A 22,592-nucleotide genomic window follows, 5' to 3' on the forward strand; every position below is an offset into this window, starting at 1 on the left:
GTAGAATGTATAGAAAATCTGTTGTGAATGAAGTATGCACAGTTTATCAACTTTTTAAAAAAAACAAAAACAAAAAACAAAAACCGAAAAAATAAAACCAAAAGCTCTTGAGGTGTTTTCTTTTTTAGCTTTCATGTCCTGCAGAAAGAAAGGAAAGAAATGTGAATGTCCAGAAGCTGTCACTCAACCCTTACTTAAAGTAACAATTGTGTGCAGTAGATTAACATAATCCATACCCACAACATAAGAAGTGTGAATAAGACTTTCAGGAAATTTATAAATTTTTCTTTGTGCAAAACAAGAAGGCAGAAAAATTACACCTTTTGAGCTATCAAGATGAAGATGTTTATATCTAATGCAAAGACCACCGTATCACTGTGCAGTGTACTAAAACTTTCAGCACACGTTAGTTACCTATAAAAAAATCTAAAAAACTGGAATGCTTTTTTGCAAATTGGTGTCTAAATATCTCAGATATTTACTGATTTGAAGAAATTCTGCCAAACTAATGCCAGAATTCTTGTTTAATTCCTTCATGTTAAAAAAAAAGTATTCAGTAGTAAAAATTACATTTTAATATCTTCAGAATAGTGCTTTATGATCATCACATTTTAGTAACTGACGACAATTTATAAGAGTGTAGGAGTGTTTTGGAAAAGTCAGCTTTCAGTTTATTGTATCACCACCTTGGAACTAGTTGGCTTCTTATATACAAAGAAAGGACTGCAGCAACAATTCTTATGACATTTTTTTCATATCAGCTGCATAGTTTACACAAAATGTAAAATGATCCTAGGGTACACTGGAATAAAAAATATTTTTGATCTTATTGCCATATTTAACTACTAGATTATTTTTTTAAGGAGATGTGTAGGTTGTAAGTCTATAAGAAAGGTATACACAAAGTGCATACATAGATACAGAAAAACAAATACAATTACAATAAACACATAATACATACAATCAACAAGAGATCTGCCTAAAGCTTCTCAAAACTTATACTTTTTGGGTACACAGTACATTCAGATTTCACTATTTCACTGGTCAAAAAAAGCTGTTTTAAGAAACACTAATGCAAAAGCTTATCAAGAGTTAATGAAGAACTTAAGTCATGACTCACTTTGTGATGAGCTGGCTGGTGACAGGGCAGCTGGAGAAAGCATGCTAACTTGATTGAGATCCACAGATGACTTCCGAGAAAGATTTGGTGGCTTAGAAGCAGGAGGAGGAGTTGGAGATTTAAGAAAGCTGCTGGCCTGCTGTGGCGTAAAATAGTTACCTAGAAGAATTTAAAAGTTATTTCCCAGATTTACAATTCAAAATTCTGTGAATTGTATAAATCAAAATATGAGCAAAGTTTTAAAAACAATCTATGATCGTTATGATGTTTCTTACTCTAGACTACACAAAACTAAGGAATACAATACCTGAGGAACTATTTCCTGAGCTCGAGGGAAGTTTGATGGGTGGAGGTCGATGTTTTACTCCCTTCCCCAATACTGAAGACTGAACTGACACAGTCTCAGGCTGCTAAGAAACAGCAACATTAAGTATACTTGTTAAAATTTAGGTCAAATCAGAAATTCATAAGTTAATACCACTATAACTCCTAAATGAAAACACACAATTTAAAACTCCGCGAAGTACTCTTAATGGTTATAGATTAGCTATTACAGATGTTACAGAAGAATATAATTTCACATACAGAGATCCATGAAATAAATTACAGTATATATAAAGGATGAAGGAAGGATTTCTGAATAATAGGTGGGGAGAAAGAGTTTGAGGGAGAAGGACAGAGTAATAACATGAAGGCAAAGCTTCCACCTTAAATTTTTCCAAGAAAATAATTTAACTGTTGAAGCCAAGTGCTTAGTATACACAGGTGTTCATTATACTTTTCACTCTATCTTTGTGTACATTTGAAAATTTCCATTGTACAAAGTTAAATAATAATAATTTAAAAAGTTAAAAGTAAAAATAAAACTAATGCCCACATGACCCCCAAAACAGCCCTTAACATTTCTCAGATTCCTTGAGAAAACATTAGGCACAAAAAAGTAATGAAACACACTTCTGTTTCTTTCCCTGGAGAAAGCTGACTCAAGCTGGCTGAGCCACTGGAGCTGTGTGACATCTTGACTGGGCATTTGGCTTCATTCTGGACCAATTCCTGGTACTGATTGACTACCCTGAAATATTAGGGGGAAAAGAAGTAAGGATTAGCTAACTCTGTTTTAAACACGAATTTATTATATAGGAAATGAATAATAACTAATGAAAAAAATGTTCCATCAAAACACAAAAATTAAAATTAGACAATTTATCTTTGTGTTAAAAGTATATTCTAATCTTTTCAATGATAAGCTAATGCTCAAAAACATTTTGCTAATTAACAACCTAGAGATATACTTTCAGTATCTTATTTCTAATACAGAAATTACAGGGTTATTGAACCAATCAGCAGCCAAAGAAATTACCCAGTGACTTTCACTTACATTCTGATTAAAGTACTATCTAGAAATCATCTTCCTTAGCTAGAATAGAAATTTCTAAGTTTTCTTATTTAAAATAAAACTATATTTTGCATGTTATTCTTTTAATTATTTTCCTAAATATTAGTAATACCTAAGACATAACTAAAATGAAAGTTTAGACTCCTAATGGAGTACTCTCTATCCTCTAAGAGTGAACTTCAAATCAATCCAGATCAAAAATAAAGATGCAAATGTTTTTACCTCTCAGCATCAGTCTTTGATCCAATAACGAACCTAAAATGTTTAAAAAAGAGAGAAAAGTTATTAGGTAAGAGTTGTTGTAAGGAGCCCTGGGAGTACTTTTGAAGGCTTCCTTATTTTAGTGATAGGTAACTTACAAATTGAGTTAAAATCAACCAAGATATCATAAAAAAAAAAAAAAATTAAAAAATACATTTCAACTTATGAAGCACTGACCAAGTTTTGCATGCATTATTAAATAATCCTGTGAACAATTTGGCTGATTTAATTTAAGGGAGATTTATTTTGGCACAAAACTTATGTACCAAAACAAAATCCGGGTTGAAAGTTACCAAGTGCTTTTACACCCTTGTAAGTGTCTGCCCTATAGCAAAATTCACTGAACTATGGTGTGCAAGGCCTTTGGCCTTCCTCTCACGTCAACTTCTGATTTTGGAAGTCAATATTAATGTCTACATAGCAGGATCTTAGAATATATTTTAGACAAGGAAGATAGTTTATTGCCAATTCAAATAAAATGTCTTTACCAAGTCTTTTTAAAGAGTTTGACATTTATATGATTTCTTAACAGATTAAAATAGTCAGTTTGTTTATTTTTTAATTACCAATTTGAATGATCATCTGTGGAGGAGCTGAAATATAAAATGTAAAAAAAGAAAAAACTTGGTTAATGCAGCTCAAACTTTAACTTCATAGTTATTAAATCAAGTAATTTATGAATATGGAAGAATGACTGGAAGGTAATAAATCATGCAGCATTTTTGCAGCAACTCCCTGATGTAAAGAAAAAAATTCAATTCTCTTCTTGTTAAACAAATCTAGTCAGTTGGCTTTCTGAACCAATTTTTTTTTAATTATTAAAAATAATATTATTCCCTTGTGTTCAAGAAAAGTCAATAAGTTTATTTAAAATGACCAATGTATGTCTTTAAAGGAAAGATTTTTAAAAATATAGGTATGATTGTCCCCCCTTATCTGTGAGGGATACATTCCAAGACCTCCAGTTGATTCCTGAAACCACAGATAGTACCGGACCCTATATACACTTTGTTTTTTCCTGTACAATACATATCTATGATAAATTTTAATTTATAAATTAGGCACAGTAAGAGATTAAGGAGATTAATGACTAATAATAAAATAGACAATTATAACAATATACTGTAATAAAAGTTACCATAGATCTTAACAACCTCAGCATATGATCTGCTTTCTTTCCTTATTAAGTCGAGAATATTCACCTTTTTCGCTTTAAAAGAAGCACTTTACGGCTTCTCTTTGGCATATCCGAACTGCCAGCATCACTACTCTTGTGCGTTAGGGCCATTATTAAGTAAAATAAGAGTTATTTGAACATAAGCATTGTGATACTGTTGACAGCTGATCTGATAACCGAGATGGCTACTAAGTGAACAATGGGTGGGTAGCATATACAGCATGAATATGCTGGACAAAGCTATGATTCATGTTTCAGGCGGGACAGAGTGGAACGGCTCGAGATTTCATCACACTACTCAGAAGGGTACACAATTTAAAACTTATGAATTGTTTATTTCTGGAATTTTTCATTTAATACTTTCAGACCACAGTTGACTGTGTAACTGAAACCACGGAAAGCAAACTTGAGGATAAGGAGGGACTGCTGTAATCAAAATATCTGATCTTTTTACTTAGTATTCAACAATAGAAACCACTAATGTAAAAAAAATTAGCTGAGGATTCCCTGACCACTACTATACTATTTCTTCTCATCAACTTTTTTTTATGTACTGGTGAGGTTAATGTTTAAAATTCATCCTTCTGCTGTAGTTTCAATTAGCATTCTATGTAAGGCTTTACAAATGATTTAACATAGACCTGGCCCCTGCTTTTTCTGCTGAGCTCCTCTTTTTTATTCTTTTCAAAACAGCACCAACTTGATTCAAAAAGAAAACTAACAATAAAAATAAAAATAAATACATGTACAGCATGACCATAGTTAATAATACTGTATTATATAGTCGCAAGTTGCTAAGAGAGTAGATCTTAAAAGTTGTCATCACAAGAAAAAAAATTTTTAACTATGTATGGCGATGGATATTGTGGTGATCATTTTGCAATACATACAAATATCGAATCATTATGTTGCACATCTGAAATACATCTGAAATATAATGTTATATGTAAATTATATCTAAATAAAAAAACTAAGTACTAGTACCTGGTACTAAATAAATGTAGTACATAAGTTTTGGAAGATTAACTATATATATTTCTATAGCCAATAACTATATTAAGCATAATCTGTGTCTTTACAAACAATGCTGAAATACCAAGCATCTTTATCAACTTTTACATTTATAATAAACTTGCATCCCATTTAAACAAACGATTGCCTGGAAACACTTCGTGTTCACAGAGAGGTTAAAGAGGCAACACAGAAAAATACCAAGAGGGATACCACAGGCATATCCCTCAAAGCAAATATAAAACTAATGATACCATAGGTTTTTGTGTGTGTGTGTGTGTGAGGAAGATCAGCCCTGAGCTAACATCTATACTAATCCTCCTCTTTTTGCTGAGGAAGACCGGCTCTGAGCTAACATCTATTGCCAATCCTCCTCCTTTTCTTTTCCCCCCAAAGCCCCAGCAGATAGTTGTATGTCACAGTTGCACATCCTTCTAGTTGCTGTATGTGAGATGCGGCCTCAGCATGGCTGGAGAAGCAGTATGTCAGTGCGTGCCCAGGATCCAAACCCGGGCCGCCAGTAGCGGAGCACAACCGCCAAGCCACGGGGCCGGCCCCTACCATAGGTTTTTTAAAAGAAATTATTATTATTTTAAATAACTCTTGGACAACACGGTAACTAGAATTTAAGTTTACTTAGGTCTACTGCCAAATCTAATTGCAGTATTTAACAAATGAATCCTTGAAGAGAAATTTTTATTCATTAATGGTTCATCAACAGTTGCAAAATGAATTGTGATGACTGATTTTGTCAATTACATGTCAATTTACAGAACTCACTGGGATGGAGACATCTGGCTGTCACTTTCTTCATCTTCTTTACATGGCTGTATTTTACCATAGTAAAGTGGATCACCAAGTGACTGTAAAATGGTCAGCTTTGTTTTCTGATACTGATTACCAGCTTCACATTCAAATACATAATCATCTTTTACATCCTGAAAAAGGCAGAGCATCCCAAATAAATACCTTCTCCAGTAAATATACAATCACAATTAACAAAAATCAGATGTAAATGGCATACGAGCTTGTACCAGGCAATAGGAAGACACATGGCACTTGGGCTATAGACCTGTTGAAGACTGCTTAATAGAATAAAGCCCAGGACTCTTTTTCAAATGGTACTTTGGAAATGAGAGTTCCAATGTGGTATTTAGTTAAGTAAGCTTCAGTGAAATACAGCAGAATTTCATATACTGGATATATGAATGCAAATATTAAATATTAAAAGGATAAAACTTTCAAAGGCAGATCTGTTTCTATCTGTCATTACTCTTTTTGCCATCGCTCATATACAACATCTCCTATCATTTCACTCCTAGATTCACGTAATTTAATGTATTATGGCTATTTCTCCCTATAAGAAGTTATTGCAATGAGGGAAACTTACATGGAACATTTCTTTTAAGAGACATCCTTAGAATAATTTACTAATTACTAATTTGAAATGGAAAACAAATCACAACTACCAATATGCAACCAAAACAAAAGTAAAAGTGCAGTTATGCATTAAGATTGCCCTTTAAAATGGAAACCATACTTTAGAAAAAACAAAACTAAATAGCTGTTCCTTCTTTTAATTCATTGAACCCCCCAGAAGGTTCTTAAAAAAGAGGAAGGTCCCAAACTAAAGGCAACCGTACCTTATGTTTAATAAATTCAGATCTCAGATTAGAAAAAGCATCATTAGAAACGGAGAATGCAATGGTTACTTACATGGGCTGGCCAGACTGTTGGTTGTGAGTCATCAGATTTGATAGACTTTTCCACTTTAGCATATTTCTCCACCTAAGAAATCAAATTAAGAGACAGCAGATATAATGGAATCAGTATTATGACTAAAGAGAAAAATCTAAGTAACTTATTTTTTAGCACAAGAATCTTGAATCACTAATATCACCAACTACTTATGCTTAAGCATATCCATACGTAGCTTAATGTCGCTTATGTTCTGAGAAATGCATTGTTAGGCGATTTAGTCATTAGGTGAACATCACCCAGTGTACTTACATAAATCTAGATGGTATAGTCTACTATACACCTAGGCTACGTAGTACTAATATTATGAGACCACTGTCATATATGTAGTCTGTCATTGACTGAAACACCATTATGTGATGCATGACTGTAATTTAAAACTCTCCTGAGTACATAAGCATCATGGCGGAGTAAGCTTCCCCCTCTAAGACACAACAAAAAGGACATTCATATTCCAACAGAAGCTATTCACACAACACAAGGGATGTCTGAGGCACCCAGGCAGCCATACACCTGAGGACGGAGGTGCTGGAATCCCCAGAGGAAGTGGAAGGAGTTAAGAGGAACTCCTTTCCTTCCCAAGGACTTCAACTCAGAGACAGAGACCACGTAGCTCTCAGAGGACGGAGAGGGGCAGCTTGCCGCGTGAAAACCGGAGTTCTCCAAGAACCCTCACAGCCCGAGGGGATCCGCCTACGGAGGGAGTGGAACTGTTGCGAGGGTAGTTTCAACAAGCTAGCCCCTCAGGAGTGCAGAGCACGACAGCGAGGCAAGAAACCTACAAGATCAGGGAGGTGAAAGTAAGGGCCCCTCTCCCATCCGGGACCCCCGACTGGTGCTTCAGCACAGCAGCACTTCAGCTCAGCCCCGTCCCCAGAGGCAGCGGCCCCCAGGCGCCCAGGCCCCACCAGCAGGGGCAGCGTGACCGCGCCCCACCGCCACAGGCAGTGGCACCCAGGTGCCTGGGCCCGAACAGCAGTGAGGTGAGCCTGCACCCCCACACCAGAGGCTGCGGCAGCTCAGGCCCCACCACACCACAGCCCCAGCTGCTCTGGCTGGACCAAGCGACAGCCCCAGCTCCTTGGGCTTGACCGCCCCCGCCACTGCTGGCTCCAGAGGCTTCGGCTTGGCCTGTGCTCAGGCTCCAGCTGACTTGGCGCCAGCAACCTCAGCCCACCGCACTCCAGTTCCAGCTTCTTTGGTGCAGTGGACTCCACTTCCAGCTTCTTTTGCCCAGCTGCGCTCCAGCTCCTCCTTCTTCGGCTCAGCACACTCCAGTTGAAGCTTCTTTGGCCCAGTGCACTCCAGTTCCAGCTTCTTGGGTGCTCAATGCACACCAGTTCACTTTCTTTGGCCCAGTGGTGCTCCAGCTCTTCCTTCTTTGGCCCACAGCACTCCAGTTCCAGCTGCTTCAGCCCAGCAGCGCTCCAGACCCTGCTTCTTTGGCCCAGTGGCACTTCAGCTGCAGCTGCTTCAACCCACCTGCACCCGAGCCCCAGGTGCTTCGGCCTAGCCTAGCTGCGCTCGCAGGTCTCAGGTGTTCCCACGCTCCAGCTCCAGCTGTTCCCACGCCTCCCCCACAGCAGCCTCCACTCAGCCACGCCTCAGATCAGCCGGGGGCTGATGACAGTGCCCGCGGATTGAGGCGGGCCAGAATATACAGCCCTTGACCCCCACCCAGAGGCAGCAAGAGGAAACTGAGACCACATATTTTCCCTATGAGGAAAAGTAAGCCAACACCGACAGGCACCATGCAAAAATATAATAAATCTCCAGACCAAAAGGAAAATGACAAGCACCCAGAAGTCAACCCGGAAAGCACGGAAATGTATAATCTTAACAACAGAGAATTCAAAATAGTCATCATAAAAAGGCTTAATGAAATACAAGAAAACACAGACAGACAATTCAGTGAAATCAGGAGTTTCTTCACAAGAGATCGAAACTGTAAAAAAAAAAAAAAAAATCAATCAGAAATCTTGGAGATGAAAAACACAATATTGGAGATAAAGACAAATCTGGAAGCCTTAAGCACCAGAGCTGACAATGTGGAGGAAAGGATTAGCAATATTGAGGACAGCAATGCAGAAGTGCTCCAGATGGAGGAGGAAAGAGAACTAAGACTAAAAAGAAATGAAGAAACTCTCCAAAAAATATCCAACTCAATTAGGTAATCCAACATAAGGATTATAGGTATTCCAGAGGGAGAAGAGAGGGAAAAAGGAGCAGAGAACTTGATCAAAGAAATAATATCTGAGAACTTCCCAAACCTGGGGAAGGAACTGCAAACACCAGTGAATGAAATAAACAGACCTCCTAAATATACCTACATGAAAAGACCCTCTCCAAGGCATACAGTAGTAAAGCTGGCCAAAGTCAACAACAAAGAAAACATATTAAGGGCAGCTAGACGAAAAAAAAAAAAAAAAACATACAAAGGATTTCGTATCAGGCTTTCAGCCCATTTCTCGACAGAAACTGTATAGGCTAGGAGAGAGTGGAATGATATATTGAAAATTCTGAAGGACAAAAACTTTCAGCCAAGAATACTCTAGCCAGCAAAAATATCTGTCAGATATGATGGAGAAATAATAACTATCCCAGATAAACAAAAGCTAAGGGAGTTCATTGCCACAAGACCCCCACTATAAGAGGTGCTCAAGAAGGCCCTCAGCCCTGAAGAGAAAAAGAGAAAGGGGATTCAAAGTTTTGAACAAGGAGGAAAACAGGTCAACAAAACCAGAAAAATTGCAGTCCTCTATCAAAATAGATTAGCAAACACTTAATTATAAAACCAAAGATCAAGGGAAGGTAAGCACCAAGCATAAATATAACCTCATCATGTTAAACACGAACTCACAACACAAGAAGGAATAAGATGTGACAACAATAACATAGAAGGGGAAGAGGAAACGGATGGAATCGATTTAGTCTCAGGGAATAAGAGGCCATCAAAAAATGGACTATCACATCCACGAGATTTTTTATACAAACCTCATGGTAACCACTAACCAAATAATCAGAACAGAATCACACACGATAAAGAAAGAGAAAACTAAGAGAACCCCCATACAGAACTACCAAACTAAATTGGAAGCCATGGGACGAAACACATGGGACGAGAGAAAAAAGAAACGCAAAAGAACCGGAAAAAGAGCGATAAAATAACAACAAGCCCCCATATGTCAATAATTACCCTAAATGTAAATAGACTGAACTCTCCAATCAAAAGACACAGAGTGGTGGGATGGATTAAAAAACAAGACCCAACAATATGCTGCCTCCAGGAAACACATCTCAGCTCTAAAGACAAACACAGGCTCAGAGTGAAAGGATGGAAGACAATACTCCAAGCTAATGGCGAACAGAAGAAAGCAGGTGTTGCCATACTTATATCAGACAAAGTTGACTTCAAGATAAAACATGTAATGAGAGACAAAGAGGGGCATTATATAATGATAAAAGGCACACTCCACCAAGAAGACACATCACTTATAAATGTATATGCACCCAACACAAGAGCACCAAGGTACATAAAGCAACTATTAACAAACGTAAAAGGAGAACAACAACACAACAGCAGTAGAGGATCTTAACATCCCACTCTCATCAATGGACAGATCATCCAGACAGAAAATAAATAAGGAAATAACGGACCTAAACGAAAAACTAGATGAGATGGACTTAACAGACATATACAGAGCACTCCATCCAAACACAGCAGATTACATGTTCTTCTCAAGCGCGCATGGAACATTCTCGAGAATAGACCATATGTTGGGAAACAAGGCACGCTTACATAAATTTAAGAAGACTGAAATCATAACAAGCATCTTTTCAGACCTTAATGCCATGAAGTTAGAAATCAAATACAAGGAAAAAACCGGGTAAGTGACAAAGCTGTGGAGACTCAACAACATGCTACTAAAACCACCAATGGATCATTGACAAAATTAAAGGAGACATCAAAGCATATCTGGAGACAAATGAAAATGAAAATACACCGTACCAACTCATATGGGATGCAGCAAAAGTGGTCCTGAGAGGGAAACTCATAGCAATACAGGCCCACCTTAACAAACAAGAAAAAGCCCAAATAAACAACCTCAAACTATGCCTAACAGAATTAGAAAAAGAAGAACAAAGCCTAAAGGCAGCAGGAGGGAAATAATAAAAATCAGAGCAGAAATAAATGAAATTGAAATTAAAAAAACAGTAGAAAGGATCAATGAAACAAAGAGCTGGTTCTTTGAGAAGATAAAGAAAACTGACAAACTCTTAGCCAGACTCACCAAGAAAAAAAAGAGAGAAGGCTCAAATAAATAAAATTAGAAAAGCAAAAGGAGAAATTACAACAGATACCACAGAAATACAAAGGATTATAAGAGAATACTATGAAAAACCATATGCCAACAAATTGGACAATCTAGAAGAAATAAATTCCTAGACTCATACAACCTCCCAAAACGGAATCAAGAAGAAATAGAGAACCTGAATAGACCAATCACAAGTAAAGAGACTGAAACAATAATCAAAAACCTCCCAAAAAATAAAAGTCCGGGACCAAATGGCTTCTCTGGAAAATTTTACCAAACATTCAAAGAAGACTTCAGAGCTATCCTTCTCAAACTATTCCAAAAAACAGAGGAAGATGGAACACTTCCCAACACATTCTAGGAGGCCAACATCACCCTGATACAAAAGCCAGGCAAAGACAATACTAAGAAGGAAAACTACAGACCAATATCCCTGATGAACACAGATGCAAAAATCCTCAACAAAATATTGGCAAACCGATTACAGCAACACATTAAGAAGATCATACAGGGGGCTGGCCCGGTGGCGCAAGCAGTTAAGTACACACACTCCACTGTGGCGGCCCAGCGTTCGCTGGTTCGGATCCCAGGCGTGCACCGACGCACTGCTTGGCAAGCCATGCTGTGGCTGCATCTCATATAAAGTGGAGGAAGATGGGCACGGATGTTAGCCCAGGGCCAGTCTTCCTCAGCAAAAAAAGAAGAGGATTGGCAGATGTTAGCACAGGGTTCATCTCCTCACAAAAAAAAAAAAAAAAAAAAAGATCATACATCATGATCAAGTGGGATTTATACCAGGGACATAGGGATGGTTCAACATCCACAAATCAATCAATGTGATACACTACATTAACAAAACGAGGAATAAAAAGCATATGATCATCTCAATAGATGCAGAGAAGGCCTTTGACAAAATCCAACATCCATTTATGATAAAAACTCTCAACAAAATGGGTATAGAAGGAAAGTACCTTAACATAATAAAGACCATACATGACAAACCCACAGCCAACATCATACTCAATAGGGAAGAACTGAAAGCCATCCCCCTGAAAACAGGGACAAGACAAGGGTGCCCACTCTTGCCACTCTTATTCAACACACTACTGGAGGTTCTGGCCAGCAATTAGGCAAGAAAAAGGAATAAAAGGAATCCAAATAGGCAACAAAGAAGTGAAACTCTCGCTGTTTGCAGATGACATGATCTTATATATAGAAAACCCCAAAGAATCCATTGGAAAACTATTGGAAATAATCAACAGCTACAGCCAAGTGGCAGGGTACAAAATCAACTTACAGAAATCAGTTGCCTTTCTATATACCAACAACGAACTAACAGAAACAGAACTCAAGAAGACAATCCCATTTACAATTACAACAGAAAGAATAAAATATCTAGGAGTAAATTTAACTAAGGAAGTGAAAGACCTATACAATGAAAACTATAAGACATTACTAAGTGAAATCAATGATGACATAAAGAAATGGAAAAATATTCCATGCACCTGGACTGGAAGAATAAACACTGTTAAAATGTCCATACTACCTAAAGCAATCTACAGATTCAATACAATCCCAATCAGAATCCCAAGGACATTCTTCACAGAAATAGAACAAAGAATACTAGCATTCATATGGGGCAACAAAAGACCCTGTATAGTTGAAGAAATCCTGAAAAAGAAGAACAAGGCTGGAGGCATCACAATCCCTGACTTCAAAACATACTACAAAGCGACAGTAATTAAAACAGCATGGTACTGGTACAAAAACAGACACACAGATCAATAGAACAGAATTGAAAGCCCAGAAATAAAACCTCATATCTATGGGCAGCTAATCTTTGACAAAGGAGCTAAGGACATACAGTGGAGAAAGGAAAGTCTCTTCAACAAATGGTGCTGGGAAAACTGGACAGCCACTTGCAAAAGAATGAAACTAGAACATCTTCTTTCACCATACACAAAAATTAACTCAAAATGGATCAAAGACCTGAAAGTGAGACCTGCAAGTCTAAAACTGAAAGTCTAAAATATGGGTAGTACACTACTCATCATCAGCCATAAAGGGATCTTTTTGAATTCCATGTCTACTCAGTCAAGGGAAACAAAAGAAAAAATACACAAGTGGGATGTCATCAGATTAAAGAGCTTCTACAAGGCAAACGAAACCAGGATCAAAATGAATAGGGAACCCACCAGCTGGGAAAAAATATTTGCAAACCATATATCTGACAAGGGATTAATCTCCATAATATATAAAGAACTCACACAACTGAATAACAAAAAAACAAACAACCCAATCAAAAAATGGGCAGAGAAAATGAAGACACTTCTCCAAAGAAGATATTATAGAGGGCCAATAATAGGCACATGAAAAGATGCTCAACATCACTAATCATCAGGGAAATGCAAATCAAAACAACACTTAGATATCATCTTACACCCATTAGAATGGCTATAATCACCAAGACAAAAAGCAACAAATGCTGGAGAGGCTGTGGAGAAATGGGAACCCTAATCCATTGCTGGTGGGAATGCAAACTGGTGGGGACTCTATGGAAAACAGTATGGAAATTTCTCAAAAAATTAAAAATAGAAATACCTTATGATCCAGCTATCCCACTACTGAGTATCTACTCAAGGAACCTGAAATCAACAATCCAAAGAGTCTTATGCACCCCTATGTTCATTGCAGCATTATTCACTATAGCCAAGACATGCAAGCAACCCAAGTGTCCCTCGACTGATGATTGGATAAAGATGTATATACCACGGAATACTACTCAGCCATAAAGAAAGACAAAATCTTCCCATTTACAACAACATGGATGGCCCTGGAAGGTATTATATTAAGTGAAATAAGCCAGAAAGAGAAAGACAAACAGTGCATGATTTCACTCATATGTGGAAGATAAACCAACATACGGACAGATAGAACTGTTTGGTGGTTACCATGGGCTAGGGGTATGGGGGGTGGGCACCAGGGGTGGAGGGAAGCACTTACATGGTGACTGATAAACAATAATGTACAATAAAATTTTCATGATAAAAAACTTTCCTGATGTATTCAATTAAACCAATTGGTTTTAAAAATAAAACATTTTGCCATTAAATAAATATAATAAACACAGCTGCTTTTTTGGACAGTGCCTCTTTTTACTCCTTAAGTTGATATCACATTTGTCTTTTAGAAAAATTGGAATGTCAGAGAGATGATTAGGACCAGGATCTTTTCCTTTGACTCGGTTCTTAATGCAACAGGAGTTGCTGTGTAACAGTGGGGACAAAACTGGAGACTAGGGAAGTTATATTAAAGTTGACAAAATTTTTGTAAACCTTTTCCATTTTCTAGTCAGACTTGGACCATATATTCCATATATCTCATACAAGCTCATGGGACTCAAATCTTCACACCTTCCTGGTAACCACAATCTTAAGAGTAACTTAGGCTCCCCTGGGCACTTGGTAACAATTTCAGACTTCCACGTCTCTCCCCTGGAGACCTTACTCAGTAAGTAGGTTTGAAGTGGGGATAGAAATCTGTATATTTAACTGGTACCCTAGATGATTCTTCTGATGGAGTCAGACTGAGAAACTCTTTATTAGGGCTTTGCTACTCAAAGTGTGGTCTGTGGACTCCAGTACCATGCAACCCACAAGCTCAGCAGCAGCATCTAAGGCCTCAGCACGACTGGCTGAATTGAAATCTGTACTTTAACAAGCCACCCAGGTGATTCGTATGTACACTAAAGTTTGAAGCACTGCTTTAGATAGCCAGCCTGCCCTCCAGAGAGCAATTGCACTCTCTGGTATTTACACTAAACATCTCTTCTCAGGTCACATTCCTTGAGGAGCACATAAATTACCAAAAGATAATGTGGCTTACTCCCTTCTGTTGTATATACATTCTACCTCTGATGTTTCCAGCTTTGTGCTTTTCACAATTTTTTTTTTTAAATCACAGATAATAAGAATAGTACATGTGCTAGCCTGGGAATGATGCGAAACAAGAAGGGCAAACATCTGTTAAAATAACTAACCAACTGTAAAGAGCTGAGTGAAAAATAAAAAGGAACACAAGAAAAAGAAAACAGGAAAATAAAAGGAATATGAGACCTCTCACCAAAAGATCTCTTTCCTGTCTTTGATCATTTATAGTTCATGTGAATTATGGATCAGCAAAGAATACCACCAGAGGTTCCTAATCTTGGCCACCGCTCCAATATTATTAATTAAAAAATTTTTTTTTTCGGTGAGGAAGATTGGCCCTGAGCTAATATCTGTGCCCATCTTCCTCTATTTTTTTGTATGTGGGATGCCGCCACAGCATGGCTTGATGAGCAGTGTGTAGGTGCACACCCAGGATCCAAACCCGAAAACTCTGGACCACCGAAGCAGAGTGTGTGAATTTAACCACTATGCCACCAGGCCGGCCTTAATTTTAAAATTTGATCAGTTTGAAGAAAGAAGCATTATCAGGAAATCATGATGAAATACTCTGAAAAAAACCACAGGCATTTTATGCATATTATGTAATATGTACCATCTTTTTCCACATTTTGAAATTCTTTAGTTATTATTCCTGCTCTAAACACAGACCTATATTAAAGCATTATATTCTTATACAACTTAATGTGAAAGTAAAACACAGCTTCTAAAAATGACCAGTTGCTTTTTTTTTAAAAAGAATTATTTTGTTTTTAAAAGATGTAACATTCCTTGTTTTCCAAAAGTATAAGCTACTGTTAGCTAAACTTAGGAACCTTACATGAAAATAAGTGCAATTCATGAATTGACTTACATCCACTTCTGAAGGTATAGCCAAATTACAGGGACTCTGTTTCCACATATCTACACACTGAAAAATGAGAAACAGTGTAAATATACTGAAAATTCAAAATAAGGCAAGGCTTTTGGCATAGTAGTAAGTTTCATTTAAAAGAATACATACTTACATTTCCTGCTTTAGAAATTTTGAGGTCATAATGCTGACCTGCTTTTCTTTCCTTTCTTTTTTGTAAGAAATCAAGTAACTTTAGCTGAGGAGGAGGTGGACAATGAGACAGATCCTGCTGTCGATTCAGAGAGGACCTGGAATACCTCTTGAAACACCTGAAATATTAAGAAATTTGAACTAAACAAAGCTAATAAAAGAAACTCAGAATATACATGCATTTAAATTAAATTAATAAACATTAAATATGTAATTAAATCATAAATATCTGTAGAACACTATCACTGGCCAAGCAGTGTTCTAGGCACTGGTGAAACAAAAATGAACATGACAGACAAAATTGCTTCTACCACGGAGCTGTTAGCCCAGAGGGAAGACAGACAGTCACAAGTACACAGGTAAGATCGTTTCAGAAAGCTATAAATAGTAGGGAGAAAAAAAACAGGGAACTGTGGTAAGCGTAGGGACATTAGGTCCCCCAACATTAGGTTGGGGAAGGACTTTGTGAAGAAATGACATGTGAGCTGAGACGTGAATGATGAGAAGGAACTAGCTATGGAAAGATCAGGAAATGAGTATTGAAGTAGAGAGAAGAATTTAAAAAGGTGGTGAGGCAGGAACAAACTTGGTTTGTTTTAAAAACAGAAAAAAAGGTAGGTGTGACTAGAGCACCAGGGCCCATAAAGGAGATGAGGTCAGAGAGAGACAGACAAGGGGCCTTGCAGATCAATGATAACATGTTTAGATTTAATGTGAAGTGTGAAGGGATGCTGTTGGGGGAATTTAAGCAAGTGGTGGCATGATCTACTTTGAGGTTTTTAAAAGTATACTCTGGTTAACCTATATGGTGAAAAGGCCAGAGGGGAGCAAACATGGAAGCAGGAAGACCAGTTAGGTAGGAGTTTCTTATAGAAGGCAAGATGAAGATGGTGGCTTGGACTAAGGTATTAGAAGTGGGCATGGAGAGATGTGGACAGAGATACAAGGAGACTTTATAGGACTGCTGACAGATCCTATATGGACTGATTTCACTATTTCCAAAGCTGTACCTTTTCCTCAGCACATATTATTTCAATAGTAAATCAGGGAATTTAGAAATGGATAGGTTTTTTGAGACCTTTCAAACTTGAAAAAAGATCCAAAGTGGGCAACTCAAACAATAATGTAAAGAGAACTTAGTGATAAGCCAACTATTACCTACAGTCCAAGTTAATATGTGCTCTTTTATTTTATTCAGAGATAGCTAAAACATTTGCAAACAAACTACTGTTATAAAAAGGCATTTAGTTATAGACTGATTTTTAAAACTGTGATATTTTCCCAAATCTTAAAAATAAGTTATAAATTGTTTTTTAAAAGTGCTATTAAGAAAAATTAAATGGGTTACAGGATATGAGGGAGTAATAAAGAAATTGTTTCTGTTCATACTTGTCTTTTCTCAACCTCTATCTTTTGGGTGAACAGACTCTAAACTTCTAGGAAGTTTAAAAAGTTTAAGTTTAAGAAGTTTCTTCTTTAAAAGAATGTAGACGATGTATCACTTCAATATAAAGCAGAGAGAACACACAATGGAGAAAGGAAAGTCTCTTCAATGAATGGTGTTGGAAAAACTGGACAGCCGCATGCAAAATAATGAAAGTAGACCATTATCTTACACCATACACAAAAGTTAACTCAAACTGGATTAGAGACTTGAATGTAAGACCTGAAATCATGAAACTTCTAGAAGAAAACATAGGCAGTATGCTCTTCAACATTGGTCTTAGCAGCATATTTTCAAGAACCATGTCTGACCAGGCAAGGGAAACAATAGAAAAAATAAACAAATGGGAATACATCAAACCAAAAAGCCTCTGCACAGCAAAGGAAACCATCAACAAAATGAAAAGACAACCTAACAATTGGGAGAAGGTATTTGCAAACCACATATCTGATAATGGGTTAATCTCCCAAATATATAAAGAACTCACACAACTCAAGAACAAAAAAACTAACAACCCAATTAAAAAATGGGCAAAAGATCCAGACAGACATTTTTCCAAAGATATACAGATGGCCAACAGGCACATGAAAAGATGTTCAACATCACTAATTATCAGGGAAATGCAAATCAAAATTACAATGACGTATCACCTCACACCCGTCAGAATGGCTATAATTAACAAGACAGGAAATAACAAGTGTTGGAGAGGATGTGGAGAGAAGGGAACTCGCATATACTGCTGGTGGGAGTGCAAACTGATGCAGCCACCATGGAAAACAGTATGGAGATTCCTCAAAAAATTAAGAATCAAACTATCATACGATCCAGCTATTCCACTGCTGGGTATTTATCCAAAGAATGTGAAACCATGAATGCTTAACAATATATGCACCCCTATGTTCACTGCAGCATTACTCACAATAGCCAAGACTTGGAAGCAACCTAGGTGTCCATCAAGGGACGAATGGATAAAGAAGATGTGGTACACATACACAATGGACACTCAGCGGTAAGAAATGATGAAATCCACCCATTTGTGACAACATGGATGGACCTTGAGGGTTTTACGCTAGGTGAAATAAGTAAGAAGGAGAAAGTCAAATACCGTATGATCTCACTAATAAATAGAAGATAAAAACAACAACAAACACATAGAGACAGAGATTGGACCAGTGGTTACCACAGGAGAAGGAAGGAGAGAGGAGGGTAAAAGGCGTGATTAGGCACATGTGTATGGTGATGGATTGTAATTAGTATTTGGGTGGTGAACATGATGTAATCTACACAGAAATCAAAATATAATGATGTACACCTGAAACTTCTATAATGTTATAAACCAGTGTTACCACAGTAAAAACAAAAACACAAAGTTTCAGTTATGCAAGATGAATTAAGTTCTACAGATCTGCTGTACAACAGTGTGCTTTAGTTAGCAATACTGCACTGGACACTTAAAAATCTGTTAAGAAGGTAGATCGCATGTCAAGTGTTCTTATCGCAAAATAAAATATTTAAAAAATCAGAAAAAAAAATAAGGCAGAGTATTAAAAAATCCTAATACTTACACAAAAAAAGTAATACAAGGCAATTAAAAATACTATTTTCAAACAAAAAAATCAGAGCACTTACATACTTTGGAGGGAAAAGACCATAAATAGCAAAATTTAGAGCTACACGTCTAGGAGTATCTCTTGGTTTATCATTCCACAAATGTAACTACCGTTTCATTGGGCGCGTGTTCATCTTTTGCTTGTTATAGAGCAGTCTATTTGCAGTGCAGGTTACAGCTATAGAAGGATCAAGACATAGTGGTTCAGCTGTTGCCAGGATCAGTTGGCTCTCAAGCAAAAGTTTGTCTTCCTGAAATGTATAAGAGCATATGTCAATACCAGATTTAAGATTTTCAAATCATACTTACTTACTTAATCTAGATCATACTAGATCTAGATTAAGATCTAGAAATAGTGCTTGGAACTCTGCTAAGGACTACAGTAAAATAGAGTATTTCAAGTTCCAACTTTAGCGTGTAAACTTTAGAAATTTGACAGCATAATCAAAAGTACTAATGGAAATTTGTACAGCATACAAAATGGTCAAATTATAAGAGTGCCTATTCATTAATCCAACAAATACTTCACCGCGTACCTACGATGTGTTAGGTATTGTTCTAGAAGTTGGGGATCAAGCAGTGAGCAAAACAAATAAAATCCTCTGCTCCTACAAAGCTTACAAAATCATGATGGATTGTAGCACTTTCAGTAACTAAGAGATAATGGTCGCACTCTACAGTCAGCTTCACTTCATTACAATAAAAATGACTACACTAATAATGTGTAAACCTTATAAACCAAATTCCAAAGTGCATACAAGCTTTTTACTGGTATCATGTAACTTACTTTACTGAACCCTATTTTTTCACTTAATCTCTGAAATATTTTAATAACTATAAACTTTTTGAAGTCAAATTAGTCAATTAATATTGCTGAATAAGAATTTTTGCAAAAAAAAACCTTCCTCCTTTCAATAGTTCCATTCAACTTTTTATTATGGAAATTTTCAAAAATACATAAAAGCAGAAATGTAACGACACACATGTACCAACACCCAATTTCATTTAACTACTGTACTCTCTTAACCTTTTTCTGTTTTTGTTTTGCTGGAGTAATTCAAAATACATCTCTGACATATTTAACCTGAAATATTTCAGCATGCATTGCTAACTGCTAAGGACCTCTAATACCCAGTCTAGATTTAAATTTCTCGTTATTTCAAGAGAGTATTTTTTAGTTTGTTTGAATTTGAACTCAAACAAGGTCTATGTGTTGTATTTGGTTTTTCTCTCTCAAACATTTTTTTTATTCTGTAATGATCACCTCTTCCCCCATCTTTTTTTTCTTTTCTCATGCAATTGATTTGTCAGATTTGACTAACTGCTTCCTCATGCTATCATTTAACTGGACCTAGCTAGTTGCTTCCTCATCATGCCCTTTAATTGCTTCCTTTCTATAGGAAATTTTCTATAGGACATTTCTTGAATTTCCTATAAAGTGTTAGATGTAGAGGCTTGATTTAATTCAGATTCTATTTTTTAGACGTGTTTTCCATTAGTACTATTGTGTACTTTCTCATGCATCAGAAGGCACACAATGATGTGCCCCATTTTTACACAAGTGGGCTTAGTCACATCTCTGTATTATAACAATTCCCATGAACCTATAATCTAATGGTTGTTCACATCTAAGAATTACAGCTGTACACATTCAGTAAGATTTCCAAATTGATGATATTTTAAAAAGTCTATCATTTCTTTTGCACCTATTAGCTGGAATTTTTCTAAAGAAGAATTTTTCCTTAGGTAGTTAGAAGGCTACCTAACATACAGTTCATACAGGAAAGGCTGAATAAATGCTATTGTTTCTCCCTTTATCAGTCTTCAGAGTAAGAAACTGATACCCTAGCAACCTCCAATGATGACCAATGAGTTTTTTTATTACTGAATATTCTTTTAATAACTTTTAACCTTCTTTTGAATGAAAAGATTATAGCCCAAAGTAACATACAACACTTGATAGTTACTACTGAACTGAATTCTACTTTATAATATTTCAGATAGAATAACTGTCATTACTGATATTTTCTTTAGTAACTACTCCTCTCTATAGAAGCAGAGAAGTAAGTGAACACTCCTGTGAGTGGGCACCTCAGATATACTGAGCCAGCAGTGGAGGGTTAACTGGCTATTTCAGGGGTAAGAGTGGTCTCCTAGTGCTGCAACCAGTATGAACGGCAAAAAACCTGGGCCGGCTTTAGAATCCTAGATAAAAGAAAATCAATATTTATTTGTACCCATGGTACAAACAAAACATTTTTCTTCTGTTTGAGAGGGGATAAAAAACCAAGTTTCACCATTAAGGCAGATCAAGTCAACCTGACCCTATTTCACCATGTCCTAAAGCAACTGGGACTGAACTATTTTAGTTCCTTGAGGAATTACTGCATGTATGAAGAGATCCTTAACTTCTAAAGCTCATACAGGTATCCCAAACTTTACTCATGAATAAAATTACGAGCAGAAAATATCTGTTGCTAAACTTAATGATAAGTATTGTTTCATCCTATATTTTGCCTGTTTGGGATTAAAAAACCAAACCACCAACCTGGGTCCACTTATGGTTATCACTTGTAATTGAATGTACATCACAGATTAAAGTCTAGAGGAAATAAAAATTTAAAAAACACATTAATGTATAGGCATACAAACATATAAAGACATTTAATAAATAAAACTCCAAATAAAATCTAAAACAATACTTCTTAAGTAAACATTCTTTACCTGCATTGTTGGACGTAAAAGAATGTGCCTACTTTGGTAACCAGGAGATTTCATATTACTGGATTGCCTGTAGTCACGTATTTCTGCTATGACACATCCACAATGAAAAATATTAACCTGTTTTGAGTGAAAATATTTAAGTAAATGACATTTTTCAAAAGCCTAAATAAGTGGGTTTATATTGAGTGTTTTAGGTTCTTTACATTATTATACAATGTTTCTGGCCACTCACATACTCTCAAACGGATATCCCTGGTGGATTTACATAAACCTTTTAGAAGGAAAATAATTATGTTTATCACTATGACTCAAGAAGCAGCTTAAAACTGTTTAATGGTTTCTAGTTATAGATTGACTTTTTGGCATTTATATACTATTAACGTTATAAATCATTAGAATTGCTGTTCTTGACACTCACTGGCTCACTGTTATACTTTGCTAACTTCGTCATTGTTATAAACTGTCAATCAACCCTACCAGAGATTCAGCTATATAACTGCTATATTTGCTCTGCTAGAATTTCCAAAAAACAGTCTTTATTAATAAGAGGAAGAAAGCTAACTATAAATTCAAATAATAATCTTCTGTTAAATATATTTTCTAATCATTTTTCTAAGTCCAAAGGTAAGAACTCTAATCATTCAAGTCTTGCTGATATCACTTGCCACAGTCACTCATAGTATTACGTTTTTTCACCCATTCAGAACTTTTAGTGAGTACTGTGACCTCCATGTTATCAGTCATTATCATGCTCATGCTTTTAAACAACTATTTATTGAGCCAC

At 36.5% G+C, this 22,592-nt stretch overlaps 1 protein-coding gene across 15 annotated transcripts in view; it reads right to left on the reverse strand.

Annotated features, from left to right (window-relative positions):
• Positions 1-22,592, reverse strand: part of SUPT20H (SPT20 homolog, SAGA complex component) — a 47,921-nt gene that overhangs the window by 14,071 nt on the left and 11,258 nt on the right. For 13 of the 15 annotated variants that reach the window (XM_058548026.1, XM_058548022.1, XM_058548023.1 and 10 more), the window contains 12 exons: positions 21,809-21,925; positions 21,633-21,686; positions 19,196-19,335; positions 15,994-16,150; positions 15,840-15,896; positions 6,682-6,753; positions 5,746-5,903; positions 3,344-3,370; positions 2,739-2,771; positions 2,075-2,192; positions 1,428-1,530; positions 1,121-1,279 (listed from right to left, as the gene is read on the reverse strand). In XM_058548026.1, the coding sequence (XP_058404009.1) occupies positions 1,121-1,279; positions 1,428-1,530; positions 2,075-2,192; positions 2,739-2,771; positions 3,344-3,370; positions 5,746-5,903; positions 6,682-6,753; positions 15,840-15,896; positions 15,994-16,150; positions 19,196-19,335; positions 21,633-21,686; positions 21,809-21,925 (1,195 nt within the window). The remainder of the gene's footprint in view (positions 1-1,120; positions 1,280-1,427; positions 1,531-2,074; positions 2,193-2,738; positions 2,772-3,343; positions 3,371-5,745; positions 5,904-6,681; positions 6,754-15,839; positions 15,897-15,993; positions 16,151-19,195; positions 19,336-21,632; positions 21,687-21,808; positions 21,926-22,592) is intronic. The other 2 variants (XM_058548028.1, XM_058548030.1) reach the window with 2 other exon arrangements.

Source organism: Diceros bicornis, chromosome 9 (genome assembly GCF_020826845.1).
Source record: "Diceros bicornis minor isolate mBicDic1 chromosome 9, mDicBic1.mat.cur, whole genome shotgun sequence".
Classification (NCBI taxonomy): Eukaryota; Metazoa; Chordata; class Mammalia; order Perissodactyla; family Rhinocerotidae; genus Diceros; species Diceros bicornis.